The following is a 16,418-nucleotide window of genomic DNA, read 5'->3' as shown; positions in this document are numbered from 1 at the left end:
GACAGACAGACAGACAGACAGATATATAGATAGATGGATAGATAGATAGATAGATAGATAGATAGATAGATAGATAGATAGATAGATAGATAGATAGATAGATTTGTTGCCAGAACCTATACATTCAAATACAAATTTGCCTCATACATAGCTACCTAAATAATGCATCATGCATACACACATGGGCACTACTACATACTACAAACAAACATACATACATACATACATACATACATACATACATACATACATACATACATACATACATACATACATACATACATACATACATACATACATGACATTCTGTGGGACATGGGTACACAGACATGTACATATACTTTCAGTAAGGTTTTTTTATTTTAGAGCTGCTATGTGAGAGGGGACTAACTCCTGCCAAAGCAAGCTTTTCATACAGGCTGCAGTCCAGGGTATTAATCAGGAAGCAGACCATCCTAGTTAATATCAGAGAGGTCACTATAGGGCTGGTGATCAGTGTAAACCAGTTTATTGTGCCCACAGGAAAAGAAAAAGAAAGAAATAGCGTATCTTTTAGAGCAGAAATAATATTATTGGTGTTCCTATGCCCTCGTGGTGAAACTAGTCCCGGTTAGGCAAAGTCGAGGTGAGTCCCGCTAGAGGGCGCTGCTCGATAAAGAATACTGCATGTGGCGACGGGACAGGGCCGAGCCGAGCGAACGCAACATTTACCTCTTGGCTTTAAGTTTGAACGTGGAGCGTTTCTGATGTTTGAACCGACGCGTAGCGGGCCAAATAATGTAAAACAAAACAAAACCCCAAAACATTCAGAGTCTTAGGTACGATGTAGGCTACAGAGCTCGTCACCAGCCTCGTTATAATTGAGAGAACACACGTTGGGAGTCAGGTCGACAAGCCTTTCGCATTGACAACTGAGAATCAATTAGAAAAGGGGGGGGGGCAGTTTGGTGCTCTCGAGTGACCTGAATGTTGTGACTCGAGTTCCTTCATTTCATGGGTGGTGGTGGTTGTGTGTGCGCGTGTGTGGTGTGGTGGGGGGCAGAAGTTGAGCGATTTTAATATTGTTCCCCTTATTATGAACCACGTTTTAGTTGAAAGTTGGGAGCAGTATGACGCGTGAACACCCTTCTCACAGGGAAGGGAAACGCATGGCCGATTTCGCAAGAGCAAACTCTAAACAAACACGTGGTGACTATATGACATTTTCAAAGTGACAACAAGATTAAAATAAACGCTTGACTTGAAATATTTGGTGCGGGCAGCATCTTAACACGAGACGGAGGCGTCGTTCCCAAGGTTTGCGAAATGGTCGTTTTCTGATTATTCCCATTTTGGTTCGGTTCGCTCCAAAACTTGAGCCGCGCGCGCGGCGTCGTGCGCAGTGGGGTCCAGGCGGGAAGAGGTTAAATTTCCTCTCCGGGAAGCGCTGTTGGGTCTACGGAGGAGGGGGTGAGGGGGCGGGGGGGCAGAAGAATGGTACATACCGATTGACGAGGCTCTCCGCTCTCCTTGAATGAAATGCTGTGAATTTGTATAGCCTACCCCCTCTACCCCTCTCCTCCTCCTCCTCCTCTTCTTCCTTTTTTTCTCCTTTTTTTTGAAACCCGTGGTCTGCGACGTGCATGCGGAATTTAATCGGAGCTGAATCACAACTGGATTTATCAAAGTGATGGGAAAAGTTGGCATGATCCGCCGTCTGTTGTTGGACGATGGGAGTTACGTTTAGGCGAGCAGCCTGCGGACTGTTGTAGCGGAGCCGCGGAGACGAACTCCCCAAAAGTTTCCGAGCTCAAGTGACAGACTGAGACCTGGAACTGGAGTACGATGTGGCTGCGGGGGGAGAGTAGTATGCTGCTACTATGCTCGGCGTGGACTCGCTTTTATTTTTGACTCCCCCTACGAACTTTTGCGACCAAAACTTTCAGTCCCGGTGACTTTTATTCTCCTTTTCTTCTTCTTCTTCTTCTTCTTCTCTCTCTCCACCGCACAAAGGAGCTAAACTGGACTGATTGAATGGATGGCTGTCCAGCGCACGGCAGCGACGGGATGAATGGGAAGAAAGGATAGAGCCGTGCTGCCTAGCCTGCCTGAAGAAATAGTCCCGCAAAAACAAACGAAGAAGAAGAAGACAATTAGTTTAACGTGATCAGTTGAAGGGGGCCGCTGATGGGCTGTGTTGCGTTAGCTGCGTGGGTTTCCCGGTAATTTGGCTAACTGCTTTCAAATCCAACTGGCTGTCGTTTTCTTAACGGCACATATTGCCCTCGCTCAGTAAATCTACACGTGGACTATATATGTGGGTTTTTTTTTAATTGTCACAGAAAACCCGGGAGTCATATCGTTAATCTGTGGATTATGAACGTTCGCTCTCCGGTTGGACATTGAGACTATGAAGGAGCGGATGCCCCAACTGCTTTCTGAATAATTTGGATTACACGAGAACGTTTCCTCGGACGAGAGGCGGTGAATGATGTCTCCCACTTCTATCGGAGTTGCGTTTTTAGTAGTTCTGCAGGTGTGCTCAGGTAAGCCGTGGGCTCCGGGCCACTCAGGGCCGTGCATATGCTGCGATGGAAACTTTTACACACGTGGAAGTTAAAAGAAAAAAATGCTTTACTTTGAGAAAAGAACAGTTATCCAAATGTCTTTATGCATGCCCAGTAATGCAGGTAAGGCAGTCACAGGAAAGGTGAATCAGTTCACATTGTGCCCAGATGAACTGATTCACCTTCCTGTAGTTATCCAGATTGCAACTCTTTTATATGGATGGTGTACACGCCCAGTGTACATTTAAGATTCAGCGAGGGTGCTTACAGCACAGATTCAGCAGAGCTTCTTTAAAAACAAAGTAATAAGTAATAATAAATTACTTTTTACCGATGGCAGGATCAGCCTAGACGCAGTGGTGTGCATGCCAGATTCACAGACAATGATAAAACCTAGATTCTCATTCTGATGGGTCATTTGGGCCTAGGACCTACGTTGTAATGTGATTTCCCCCCTGTGTGTGTGTGTGGGTGTGTGTTGAAATGACTGCTTTAAAATGAAGAGAGCCTATTTTAACACAAGATTTAATTTTCCATTTTGGCCGAGAAAGTAAACTGTCAGGGCGGGGGGGGGGGGGGTTGGGGGGCTGGCTGACTTTAAAGAGCTGAGAGAAAGAAAGAAAAAGCTCACATGAAGTCATACCAGTGCTGAAGTCATATGGGATGAGCGGAAGAGAAAGAGCGAGAGAGAGAGAGAGAGAGAGAGAGAGAGAGAGAGAGAGAGAGAGAGCTGTTATCATCAGTCATATAGACAACGCTGGCCCCCATGGACACCAGGTCTCCATGTTTGCCATGGCTCTGACCGTGGATGATCGTTTCTGCTGTGTGCTCCTTTTTCTCAATATATAATTGGTGGCATTTCCCAGAGTATCGAATGGCCCATAACAGGGGTTCTTGTTATTTTTTTCTCATTCTAGCTTGTCTTTGTAGTTTGGTTGTGAAACTTGTTCTGCTTGTCTCTTCTGCCATTTCTACAACTCACTGAATATGGGGCTAGAATAGCTGGGATTAATGCTCTTTATATCGTTCCTCATTCTTCCACGCACCCATCACACGGATGTCCTTACAGACCGTGTGGATCATGCCTGCGAGGTTTTTCAAATTCTCCAGCTCCTGTTTTGTGAGGGAGTAAATGCCTGCCACCCCGTTACAAGACAGAAGATATTTCGAGACAGGAAAAGCCCCACAAAACCTCCTAGAATAGGGCCGTTAAGACCAGAAGAAAGGCTTGAGAGTGGCTGTTTTTGGGATAACAATCCCGATATTTCAAAGCTGTGTTGAGATCCCCCCCCCTCTTCTTTGTGCTCATCATAATCAACCTCTATGAGAGAAACGGGGATAATTTCTAGTCTCTTTACTGTGGTATATTATAGCCTTAGCACACCTATGTAATTACCTATAAGTAACAGTCAGGGGAAATTGTTTTCAAGTTTAAACCTGAAAGGGCAAACTGGCTCACCTGCCCGGTGTAGGTTCATTCCCAGTGTACCTAAGACAGTGTCTTCCAGCACCTCGTGAGCACAGTGACAACTGAATGCATGGATATAAGCACGATATACCCTAAATACAGGGTGCAGGTTATCATCATGCAATAGCGCCACAATTGTATTAGGGCTCAGATTGAAATGATGAAACTCCCCTGCAAAAAAGCTGTTCTCTGTTGGTGAGTAGGATACAGTATTCGATCCGTTCTGGAGTTCAAGTGATAGTTTTGCTTTTCGTAATGATTTTCCGAGTCGTGTTTTCATTTCCTGTGGCGTTACGGGCGCTCGGTGTGCGATTGCGTGTTCGAACGAGAGAGACAGCCAGAGGGAGGGTGAGGCAGGGAGCAACCTGGAGAGGCAGAGCGAGGGATACAGAGAGACCCGGGCCGTCGGAGAGGGACGTGGTGATGGCGTGCAGAGTTAAAGACCGTTGTCAGTTGAGGAGCCAGTGTAGCACCCTAAACAAGCGGCTGTAGGAAGTCGGGTCAGAGGTGAGCGTGGAGAGCTGGCTGTCGGCTCCATCTGCTCCTCCCTCGGCCGGGGTCTGTTCCTGGACTGTGTCAGGAATGCTCCTGTCCTGTCTGAGACAGAGAGAGAGAGAGGGAGACCTTTTAGACATCAGGGTTTCCAATTACGCCTGGCACTGGGGATGTCTGTGCTTGCTGGGGAAAGGCGTGAGAAGAGGAGAGGCGTGAGAAGAGGGCCTGCTAATAGAGATGGACTGGTCAGCAGATGCTCAAAGGATTGGTGCAGGATTAGATGCTAGTTGTCGGGAAAATGGATTACACACCACTATTCAGAAAAGAAAAAAAAGGCTTCAATTTAGCTGCTAATAGCGTAGTCAGTGATGTCATTTTTGGGAAAGTTGACACTAGGCCTGCTTAGCAACATCTTAACTCTGTTGAAGTCTGGAGTGAGTCATACTCGCATGCTAACTTGTGTAGAAAGATATGTTGCATTTGTAAATGTACTATACTTTATATGTGTGTGTTTGTGGCAGTGAGGTAGAAGAAAAGGGCAGAAAGAGAAACAGAGAGAGAGAGATGGGATGATCTTTGCCCTTTCGAGATTTGTGGTGACTCGCTTACTGCTTGCTCGGTCTCTCTGAAGGTTTTGAATTGATACCGTCATCCATGACATCTCGCCCTGTTATCGGTGATCTTTATTCCTGCTGCACACTAAATAGTCGTTATCGCTCACTGGTATCTCCCCTTCAGGTGCTTGTCAGGCATTACTCACACCGGCTCTGATAACACAATGACGGCCACACACTTCTTAACATTGAATATGACTGGCCTGATTGATCCGGCGAGATAAGGGTTGTTAGTCATTCCACTTGTCACAGGTTTTGTTTATTGCTTGGCCAGCATAACACTTGTTTGAGCTTCATTCTGTAGACCATTGCATCAGTGTTACCTTAAAATCTTGGTATAATTAAGGTCAAGCATAAGTGTGTGTGCGCGCGTGCACGTGTGTATGCGTGTTTACGTCATCGTCAGATGGTTAAGAGAAGGGCGGTGGGAGTGGTGCCCTGTTAATCAGCCACAGCCCTAGCCGGCAGTAGGAGTTGAGGTCTTGACAAATTGACTCTTAAGTGCTGATAAATTGCGGAGCCTTTCCACCCTCTACATCATGATAGCATGACAGGACACAGCAGGCTACAGCAGGCCAATTAATGTCCAGGCACTACAGGTGAGACCTGTCTTCATCACCTGTCTTTCTTTTTAAATACCTCTGGGCCAGAATACACACTTGTTACAGCCAACCCCTCCCCTTCACTATCCCTACTTTTAATCAGGGGCCCGTTTTGGGAAATATTGCACACAGGCTCCTTATCCTCTTCAAAGAAGAACCTTTTTTGCAACACCCCCCCCCTTTTCCTCCCCAATTGTACCGGGCCAATTACCCCACTCTTCCGAGCTGTCCTGGTCGCTGCTCCACCCCCTCTGCTGATGCAGGGAGGGCTGCAGACTACCATGTCCCTCCTCCGATACATGTGGAGTCGCCAGCTGCTTCTTTTCACCTGACAGTGAGGGGTTTCACCAGGGGGACGTAGCATGTGGGAGGATCATGCTATTCCCTACAGTTCCCCCTCCCCCAAACAGGCGCCCTGACCGACCAGAGGAAGCGCTAGTGCTGTGACCAGGACACTTACCCACACCCGGCTTCCCACCCACAGACATGGCCAGTTGTGTCTGTAGGGACGCCCGACCAAGCTGGAGGCAACACGGGGATTCGAACCGGCAATCCCCATGTTGACAGGCAATGGAATAGACCGCTACGCTACCCGGACACCCCACTTTTTTTTCTTTTTTTTTCACTGACGATGCATGTGGGCTGTGGAATTGCGCTGAGGAACATAATATGGTGCAGTCCAGACAGATTTGGTGTACCTGTTTCTGGTAGGGGAGCTAGTGATAGATGACACACCTGTCTGAGGTGACAGTACCCGCCGAGCTCTAAATCTGTAACTTCCACTAATGCGCATTAATCTGTTTCTAATCCCAATCAAGCGGGGTTTACACCCAGGATTAGGCCGACTTTGGCTCAATGAAACCACACGGAGGAATGTGGGAGGGCGGCCCATGTTCTCCTGGTGTTCATGAGAACCCCGGTGAAGTCATTAGCGACTGCCCAGTCTTAACATTTCAGGACAGGTTGTTTTGAGAGCAGATAAATTAGGTGGTTACTGCTAATGATCTGTTTTCCCCCCCAACTGCTCATCTTTTAATGGGCCTAAAAGAGTGCCTTAATTGGATTAATTAGCAGATTCATTTGGCATCAATAGTTTTCAATTTGCCGTGGCTGCAGCCCGACTGATAAGCATGTCTACTTGGAGACTCTGAGGATTCAGATTGTTTGGATAATTTTGCTTAAATGTGGAAACACCCCCATCGCCTGATTACTATCCTTGAAGCATTTCAAATCCCCTTAGAATAAAACGGCACCTCATCGCAAGGCTTTGGGACTTGCGAATTAGGGAGGTGACATAGTTCAGCAGTCACTGATAAACGTATTAATTTAGTATGCTGTCCAAATCCATGGCCAGACACCATTAAGCCCTCAGTAGTGAGCACAGAGGGGAAATCTGCCAGTTGCAGATTTTTTTGTAACTTTGGACCTAGACTCGAGGACTCTGATAATAGAAGTCAATAGGCGTGCCACAAAAACTCCGCAGATATGAGACTCACCAATTACCATTACAGTTAATGTGTCTTTTTTTTACAGCTGACGTGGCAGACAAACATTTCCTTATGGCACTCGGTGGAGGTGATAAGTGGCATGTAGATGAAAGGTGTTGTCAAGGCATTTTTTTTTTGAGGTTTCATAGCTTTTATAGCAGCAAATAGCATCTTGTTTGACGAGAAGATGCAAAAAAACTGACTGGTGTGACAGTGATGCAAGAGCTGATTTCCAGTTAACGCTAACGCGTGTTGACCACTTAGCATGTATAGTCGCTTCATGGATGAACACAAATCACAGTTCAGTTTACTCTCTACTTCGCCGATACACTAGTGAGAGCGAGCCGGAGACAGAAAGAGAAGAGAATTTAGGTTTTTCCTTGCTTTCTTTCCGTCACCACCCCACCCCCCGCCTTATTGTTTTGGTCCCAGTTCTTTAAGACTTGCCTTTTTTGAGGCTGGTCAACGCAGATCCTTTCATAGATAAAGCAGGCCGACTCGCAGAAAGAGCCTGTGGGGAAGGGGATGGGGAGGCCACATTGTGTCGCCTCAACGGGGTGATTGTGAGGCATGGAGGAGGGGAGAGCATGCTCATGAGGGACTGAGAGTGTGTGAGGAGAGGTGGTGGTGGTGGTGGTGGTGGTGGGGGAGCAACACACAAAGGCTGCCCCAGGGTGTGGAAGAGGGTTGGAGGGGGTAGGAGGAAGGGCGAAGGGGCGGACAGAGCAGTCAAACATGCATGAGAGACTAGCCCAGGGAATACTCTTGATCTGGCTCTCTGCGCTCACACTGCGTGTTCCTCCTGGTCCCTCATGGCCGGGAATGTGCTGATTAGGGGTGAGAGTGGTGGAAATGGTGAGGCAAGGACATTAGCGTGTTTTTTAAGGTGGACATCTGGGAGGAGATGAGGTTGATTTATTTTAGATGTGCTGAGTAAAGAAGGATCCTGGTTAGGAGCTTTAATTTGGTGCAGCGGGGTTGATTTGTTCTAGCTCGGCCAGTATCCCCCGTGTATCTAAATTCTGCATTCTCAGGAAATAAGGGTTGCCCTGGGCTCAGCTTTTGCTGCGGTGGAGAAGCTCTACTATTGTGGGGTGCACCGCCATGTGCATTTTAAAAAAGGTGCACACCTCCCTCTCCTTTCTCCCCCCCCCCCCCAATGGGAGAGACTGAGAGATGGCATTGAGGAAAGGCTTTCCCTCTGATTCCTTCTTTTCTTCTTCTCCCTCCCATGTTCAAGCCTCCTCCCAGTCTCAGTGACCACTTTATTGCCCCTTCGTTGCATGGCTCGGATACACTTTTGAAATGCTAAAGATCTCTTTGGTCAAGACTGATGGGGGAAAATGCCATTAAAGAAATTGAGAAGGATGGATTAAATGAGCAGTCAAACGAGAGACTGCTAATTAGTTGATTAATACCCCTGGTTCCTCCCCCTCCCTTAAATAATCACCACCATCCTCAAGTTTCCCACTGTTGACAGCCCGTCTCCATCCATATTGGGTACAGGCCCTTACCCCTCCAAGAGCCATCATGGTTTTTGACAAGCTTGATGTTCTTGACGCCTTTCAGCAATGTTTTTTTTTTCTTCCCCCAGTTGACTTTCGGTTTGAAAGCATCACTTTGTTTTATTTTATTTTATTTTATCTTCATTCGCTCATTCCGTCTGATGTGCTGTATAGGAGCTTTATGGTTTGCAGCCTGCCTCTTTCTTCCCCAAGCCTCATCAGCAACTTTATCTCCCAGCTCCTTGGGGCTTGTTCTGTCACACAAAAGGCGGTGATAAAAAGAGGAAGAGCCTGCTCTATTTAAGAGGAGTCCCTGGAAAACATAATTAACAAGAAGGTGACCTTGAAATTCAGATGCTGTAACGACTTGCTGTCAGAGAAGCTCCAACCATGCATCTGTAACCATGGCGAGCAGACCCTAAATAAAGTGGGTGGGTTTTCCAAAAATGTTAACACAATGCCCTTCTTAGCGAGGAGATTAACATTAATCCCGATCTGTTATCGGCCTAACCTGCCTTTTTGCGAATTCGGTGACATTTAGCTTAAATCGGATATCCTAAGTGAAGTGAAGGAGCTAATCCCAAATATTAGTAATTGGATCTGTTTGGTCTCCTGAATGTGTTCACTGTAGCAAAAGTTGGAGCCCTGTGAACAGGGCTGATACGTTGAACTTGTAATACCGGCTCCAGGATTTCCACCTTTTCAAAGGGCTTTTCAGCCGTAAATTCCACGTTGAAAGACTTTCCGTGTAATTTATCACTCTTTCACTTCTCTCAATATCCTTTAATTGTGCCGTTGCCGCCGCTTTCTCGCCTCTCGCCGCGTCCCTTTCCTGCGCTCTCTTGTCGCCTTCGCTGCGGCTCTTGTCAAAAACCCACTTGCGGGTTGCGTGTGACAGACAAGCTGTTCAAACCTTGAGCGCAAAATGTAATTTGTGTTTTTTTTTTTTTTTTTACTTATTCATAAACGTAAGCGACTTAGCTTCAAACAAGGAAGTGTTCTTGAGTTATAGAGTCTGTCCTTTTTTTTTCTTTCAATCCGAAATGTTGTTTCGACTTCATTGCTTTCAACCCCCTCTGGCTCACCGTGTATTGCAAAACGTCTGTCAATGCTTTAAGATGAATGCTGTCCTACCTGACGTGCATGTCTAAACAGCATTCATCCTTGACAGCCTGTGTTTATCCCAGCTCATTATGTCCACTAATCAGAGCATACCATTCACTTCTCCCTCTGCCTCCATTCCCTGGCTTAATGATAATGATGGGTACCCTAAGGACATGTAGAGGTACATTTGTCCATACCAGACATTCCTGCGGCCCCCATATTTCCAGAATTGCTTTCAAGCATTTACTGTACGCTTTGATTTATGTTGGCGCTCCTCTGGTTCGCTGTTACAGCTGCAGATGACCATTCTGTCCGGGGCTTATTGATGGCACCTGGAAAGGTCAGGGATTGGGGCATTATGTTATGGATTAGGATATGGTTCTTCATTAGACTGTCATTCGTCCACCTCTCTTTACAGATGATAACTAAATGAATGATAGATTAATGATATATATACACTACCGTTCAAAAGTTTGGGATCACCCAAACAATTTTGTGTTTTCCATGAAAAGTCACACTTATTCACCACCATATGTTGTGAAATGAATAGAAAATAGAGTCAAGACATTGACAAGGTTATAAATAATGATTTGTATTTGAAATAAGATTTTTTTTACATCAAACTTTGCTTTCGTCAAAGAATCCTCCATTTGCAGCAATTACAGCATTGCAGACCTTTGGCATTCTAGCTGTTAATTTGTTGAGGTAATCTGGAGAAATTGCACCCCACGCTTCCAGAAGCAGCTCCCACAAGTTGGATTGGTTGGATGGGCACTTCTTTGAGCAGATTGAGTTTCTGGAGCATCACATTTGTGGGGTCAATTAAACGCTCAAAATGGCCAGAAAAAGAGAACTTTCATCTGAAACTCGACAGTCTATTCTTGTTCTTAGAAATGAAGGCTATTCCATGCGAGAAATTGCTAAGAAATTGAAGATTTCCTACACCGGTGTGTACTACTCCCTTCAGAGGACAGCACAAACAGGCTCTAACCAGAGTAGAAAAAGAAGTGGGAGGCCGCGTTGCACAACTGAGCAAGAAGATAAGTACATTAGAGTCTCTAGTTTGAGAAACAGACGCCTCACAGGTCCCCAACTGGCATCTTCATTAAATAGTACCTGTTAGAGCCTGTTTGTGCTGTCCTCTGAAGGGAGTAGTACACACCGGTGTAGGAAATCTTCAATTTCTTAGCAATTTCTCGCATGGAATAGCCTTCATTTCTAAGAACAAGAATAGACTGTCGAGTTTCAGATGAAAGTTCTCTTTTTCTGGCCATTTTGAGCGTTTAATTGACCCCACAAATGTGATGCTCCAGAAACTCAATCTGCTCAAAGAAGTGCCCATCCAACCAATCCAACTTGTGGGAGCTGCTTCTGGAAGCGTGGGGTGCAATTTCTCCAGATTACCTCAACAAATTAACAGCTAGAATGCCAAAGGTCTGCAATGCTGTAATTGCTGCAAATGGAGGATTCTTTGACGAAAGCAAAGTTTGATGTAAAAAAAATCTTATTTCAAATACAAATCATTATTTATAACCTTGTCAATGTCTTGACTCTATTTTCTATTCATTTCACAACATATGGTGGTGAATAAGTGTGACTTTTCATGGAAAACACAAAATTGTTTGGGTGATCCCAAACTTTTGAACGGTAGTGTATATATATATATATATATATATATGTAGAAATTTTGTCTGAAAGAGCTACTGTGTCACCTTAGGTGTAATTCAGCAGCTCACCCCCCCCCCTTTTTCGCCCCAATTGTATCCAGCCAATTACCCCACTCTTCCAAGCCATCACTGCTCCACCCCCTCTGCTGATCTGGGGAGGGCTGCAGACTACCACATGCCTCCTCCGATACATGTGGCGTCGCCAGCCGCTTCTTTTCACCTGACAGTGAGGAGTTTCGCCAGGGGGGCCTAGCACGTGGGAGGGTCACGCTGTTCCTCCCAGTTCCCCCAAACATGCGCCCCGACTGACCAGAGGAGGCGCTAGTGCAGCGACCAGGACACATACTCACATCCAGCTTCCCACCCGCAGACACAGCCAATTGTATCTGTAGGGACGCCCGACCAAGCTGGAGGTAACACGGGGATTTGAACCGGTGATCCCTGTGTTGGTCGGCAGTGGAATAGACCGCTATGCTATCCGGACGCCTGTCTTCAGCAGGTCATTTTATCTCAAAAATGGATAACGTTTGAGAGTGCAAAAGAAAAATCAGTGGACGGGAAAAAAATCTATCTTCTGGGGGGGGGGGGGGCGTTGCTTCTCACATAGAATAGGTAAAAGCCGTTAGTAATTGAATTAGGCTTATTCCTCTCTAGTATTTGTCCTGCTGTGATCTTGCACAGATCTGAGCCCCCGCCCCTTGTTTTTTTTTTTTTGACAGAGTAGAAAAATTGTATTTTTCTGAAATTTTAGTCAGATGTTTAACAGTGTTTCCTCTGTCAAATGAAGAAAACGGACAGATGGGAAATAAAGAACAGGGTATAATTTACCATCAAGTCATTTTCATTTACAGCCTGGACGGAGAAGAGTGATTCGATGAACACACTGTGTACCTGGACAGTTAGTATATATATGTGTGTCGAGGAGGAGACGACGTGGTAAGTGGGTGCTGGGGAGTAGACAGCCTTGTGAGCAGTGGTCTGAAGACGGAAATTTCTTTTTAATGCCAGGCTGGGCATGGACTCACTTCTGCGGACGTCTAGAAAAGGCTTCTTGGCAGTCTTTGCCCCATCATTAATGTAGACCAAATATTTACTGTGCATCACATGGCATGCCCTACCTCCCCATCTCATTTTTCCAGACCAGCTTTGTGAAGAGGTTCGGCCGAATTGTGTTCCATTTGGCTGGACTCAGGCCATGTCCCACTCAGCAGGGCCCATGCTGGTGTCTCTGGGTGTCTGCCACATAGAGACTGGCTCCACTGTATCTTAACCTACAGCGTACCTCTCAGAGCCACGTTGTGTTTAACTCGTGTCCTATATCCAGAGTGAAAGTATATGGCCCATTCTACCAGGTATACATGTATGTACACTGGCCTGCACACATGCATGCATTAGCAGTTAGCACCCCAGTGTTTGGCATCCAGCTCTTAACCCCTTTAACCTCCTAGCACCAAAATGATATGTGCTGAGTTTTCTCATTCAAACATTGCCATTGTAACCTTGGCCGAATGTAGGAAGCGACATTCCCTTTCGACACCCAGCTGTCTGAGATTTGTCTCAGAATGCGTTTGGCCGGGCATCTAGAATAGCCTACATAAGCTGTTAAGGTCATCCGCTCTGCAGCCGGAGATTGTAACATAACACTGCTCCACCAGTAGGCCGGTATCAGCCCTGCCATCAGCTAAATAACATTTAAAAAGCATTAGGTGTTTTTTGGCCGTGCCTGCCCCTGATTCACTTTGGCAACTCTTCAGAGCTGTTCTTTTTCTTGGCATGGAGCCGAAAGGCCATATTCTTGCTGTGGTGGGGCTGTGCCAGCTGAGTGTGCTGGGCATGCTTACTCCTCCCCCCCCCCCCAACCAGCCCCTCTCCTTCCTCCCACTCATGCCCTGCCACCTATCACAATCCCCTCATGGCCAGTCACAGGAACAGAAATACTGCAGCCGGTCTAGCGGGTGACCTTGGAGAGAGCAGGCCGCTGCGGACTCTGCGCCATATCATCGTAAGACGTAAAGCTGCAAAGACCGCAGCTTAAACTACAATAAGCATGCTGTTTTGTACATTACATGACATCATATTACATGTACATTAAGCCAGCGCGCTAAACCCCCGCTACTTCTCTGCAATGTGTTAAAGAGGTGTAGAAAAAAAGTCTTATTTGCGCACCAACTGTTCGCCGTATTTTTCTCTTGATTTTTTTTTTTTTTTGGTGGTTTGCTTTTCAAAGTGGTAAACAGTCTCTAGAGCCGAAATCGACTTTTACATATCTCTGAAGGATTTCTCCTCTTGCAAGCACACGAGAGGAGAATTCAGCCGTGAGACTGCAGCCATCCCCAGTTGGGAAATAAATGTACCGGCTTATTCAATTACCTCTTACTTCTTCTCTCCCGCCGCTGCGGGCTACTTTGATGTATCACTTAGATCGCACCGGTCAAACCTCATTAAAATTTGGCAGCACTGGAAAACAAAAACAAGAAGTAATCGCCTACTCGCGCACCCCCCCGTGCTACTCTCCATACAACCAACCCCCTGCCATCGCCACACTCCCCCATTCACTTTCACACGGATGCACAGAAACACATCTCTGGGTTGTGTCTTCTCTCGTTTCCAAACGTTGAACACTGGGATCTCTTCTCTGCTGTGTAAATGAGATCCTGATGCCTCATGTTGCACCTTCCCAAAGGAAGTATATGGCATCTCTTCAAGGATAGATAGATATCTGGATAGATACTTCATTTCCCTTCTTGAGGAAGTTTGCTGCCCCAGCCTGTGCATTAAAATTCAAATTTACCTCATATTTACATATACAGATACTGTAATACATCCGTACAGTCCATACTCCCATGCATTGGACAGACAGATGGACAGACAGAAAGACAGACAGACTCCTTGTTCAGCGCTGTCCTGCTCTGCTTGGCCCATCTGCCTGTGCTCCAGAGCCATTTTGACAGGCTGCCTCCTAATGAGTGTCGAAGTCCTTCCACTCCAGATTTCCTCCTTGTCTCAGGGATTGGATTTAACAAAACACAGGGACTGTATTTATCCTGGAGGAATGATTACTGCCCTCTTGGCTCTCTGCAGAGTTTGACAGCTTTTATTTGTGTTCAATGACATTCCGCGGAGCAGTTTGGCATCGGGGAGCGATGTAGCTCATCCTGAATTGCATCCCCTGGGCTTCTGATGAAAATTCATTTTTGTGTATGGTGTTTTTCGGTTTGTTTTTTTTGGGGGTTTTTTTGTTGTTTTTTTTTTGCTTCTTTTCACATTTCCACCTTTGTATTTATGGCGTTGACATGCATTTGCTGAAGAAATCCAGAGGTTTAAAATATAATGGGAAAACCTTGTTCTTAACATTCCTGAATGGTTCAGCTGACGCAGTAGAGATGGTGTTTATATCTCAAAAACACAAGCTTGCACCGTTCGTGGAGATAGCGTTTAGCTGACGGATGAGACAGAGGTGTCTTTACCGTCTCCGTCTGACTCATGAGGTGCTTCGTGAGCATCACCACACCCCTGTCATGCATCCTGTCATGCCCAGTGTTTTCCAAATGTGTTGGGCCGGGATGGAAAAAGCCTGGAGCGGGGGGGGGGGGGATACTGCCGCTATTGTCTTAGTTCCACATGGGGACCCCAGAGCAGAGCGGGCCCCGGCTTCCCAAAGGAGCAGTCTGCCGGGGCGTCTCTCCCCTGACTTGGTTTCCATTGCTAAGGGAGATCTGAGGATGCATTTCCCATCTGACAGAGCAAGGCCAGAGGGTCTCCTCTGGGTCTTTTCTCTGATGAGTAATGGTGATTAGGCCAAAACCCTTTGAGCTCGTACTGGTACCCAGTTGCCTTTAGAAGGGGAAGTAGGGTTGCTGGTCTATAGTATCTGCAGGAGATTTCTTTCCACTTCTGGAAAGCGTATCACAAAACATTAACAGCCAACTCAAAGTGAGACTGCCAATGTAATGATGATGGAGATTTAACGGGATAACGTTGCGCCGGATTTACACAAATCTGGGCTTTCTATCACATCTTTGTGGCAGGTTTTGTTGGAAGTAAATAAGACCGCAACTGATTTTGTGTACTTTTAACCTTGGTCAATGTCTAGATCTTGCAATGAATAGAAATAGTCTGTCTAAGCACTGAAAGAGGCCGTGTCTCACTCAAATGGGAATTGAAGCTTTGTAATCGTCTGTAAACACGTGGACCTCATTTCTATAACAACAATTACTGGAAAATAACCGCATCGACCACACTGCCAATTGTGACTGTAGTGTTCGGTTGCAGTAGTGTGCATTAGCCCTCAGGTAGTGTATTTTACTTTAATTCACGAGAGGGAAAAAAAAGCCAACAATAATTTGGATGGTGGCACTACTTTATGGACAACTGATATCTGTTCTAAAGTGCTGCCACAGTATCAGCAATGTAACAGTACCCAATTATGTTTGGTAAACGGAGACAAAGGGATGAGGAAAAAAGAGGCTATAAAGATATCCATCGCCCCCCCCCCCCCTTCACCTTTCCGCTCTCTCCCGGTGCACACTCTCACACAGGGCTTTAATCCTGCCTCTTAGGAGTGTAAGTGATAGCCTTGTGTAGCATTAAAAACAGGTCTGATCTGATGCGAGTGGCAAAGTCATTCATGCGGTGCATTCCAGGGCGGGATCCTGACGATGAAATGGCACAAGATTCTGTTTCACTTTCCTGCCAGTGTCATCTGATCAGCAGGATTACAGTATCTGCACCCCCCCACCCCCACCCCCACATCTCCCAACCCCTCTGAATCTCTGCCTTTCCTTATTGCGCTCTATCTCTACCATGTTGCAACAGCTCTAACTTCACACTAGGTTATCTCTGCCCTCTCACTTTATCTTTGATTCTCTAATTCATTTCTTCAACCGAACAGAGCGCTACCTCTGTTCTGTGCCGCTGTTTGATTGGCTGG

At 46.2% G+C, this 16,418-nt stretch overlaps 1 protein-coding gene across 1 annotated transcript in view; it reads left to right on the top strand.

The window, feature by feature from the left end:
* Positions 1 to 2,396: 2,396 nt before the first annotated feature.
* The window catches only part of robo1 (roundabout, axon guidance receptor, homolog 1 (Drosophila)), a 168,296-nt gene continuing 154,274 nt past the window's right edge, over positions 2,397 to 16,418 (top strand). Inside the window, exon 1 of the mRNA XM_056284091.1 lies at positions 2,397 to 2,525. Coding sequence (XP_056140066.1) covers positions 2,468 to 2,525 — 58 coding nt within the window. The 5' untranslated portion in view covers positions 2,397 to 2,467. The remainder of the gene's footprint in view (positions 2,526 to 16,418) is intronic.

Source organism: Lampris incognitus, chromosome 7 (assembly GCF_029633865.1).
Source record: "Lampris incognitus isolate fLamInc1 chromosome 7, fLamInc1.hap2, whole genome shotgun sequence".
NCBI lineage: Eukaryota > Metazoa > Chordata > Actinopteri > Lampriformes > Lampridae > Lampris > Lampris incognitus.
This window is presented reverse-complemented; position numbering and strand designations above follow the sequence as displayed.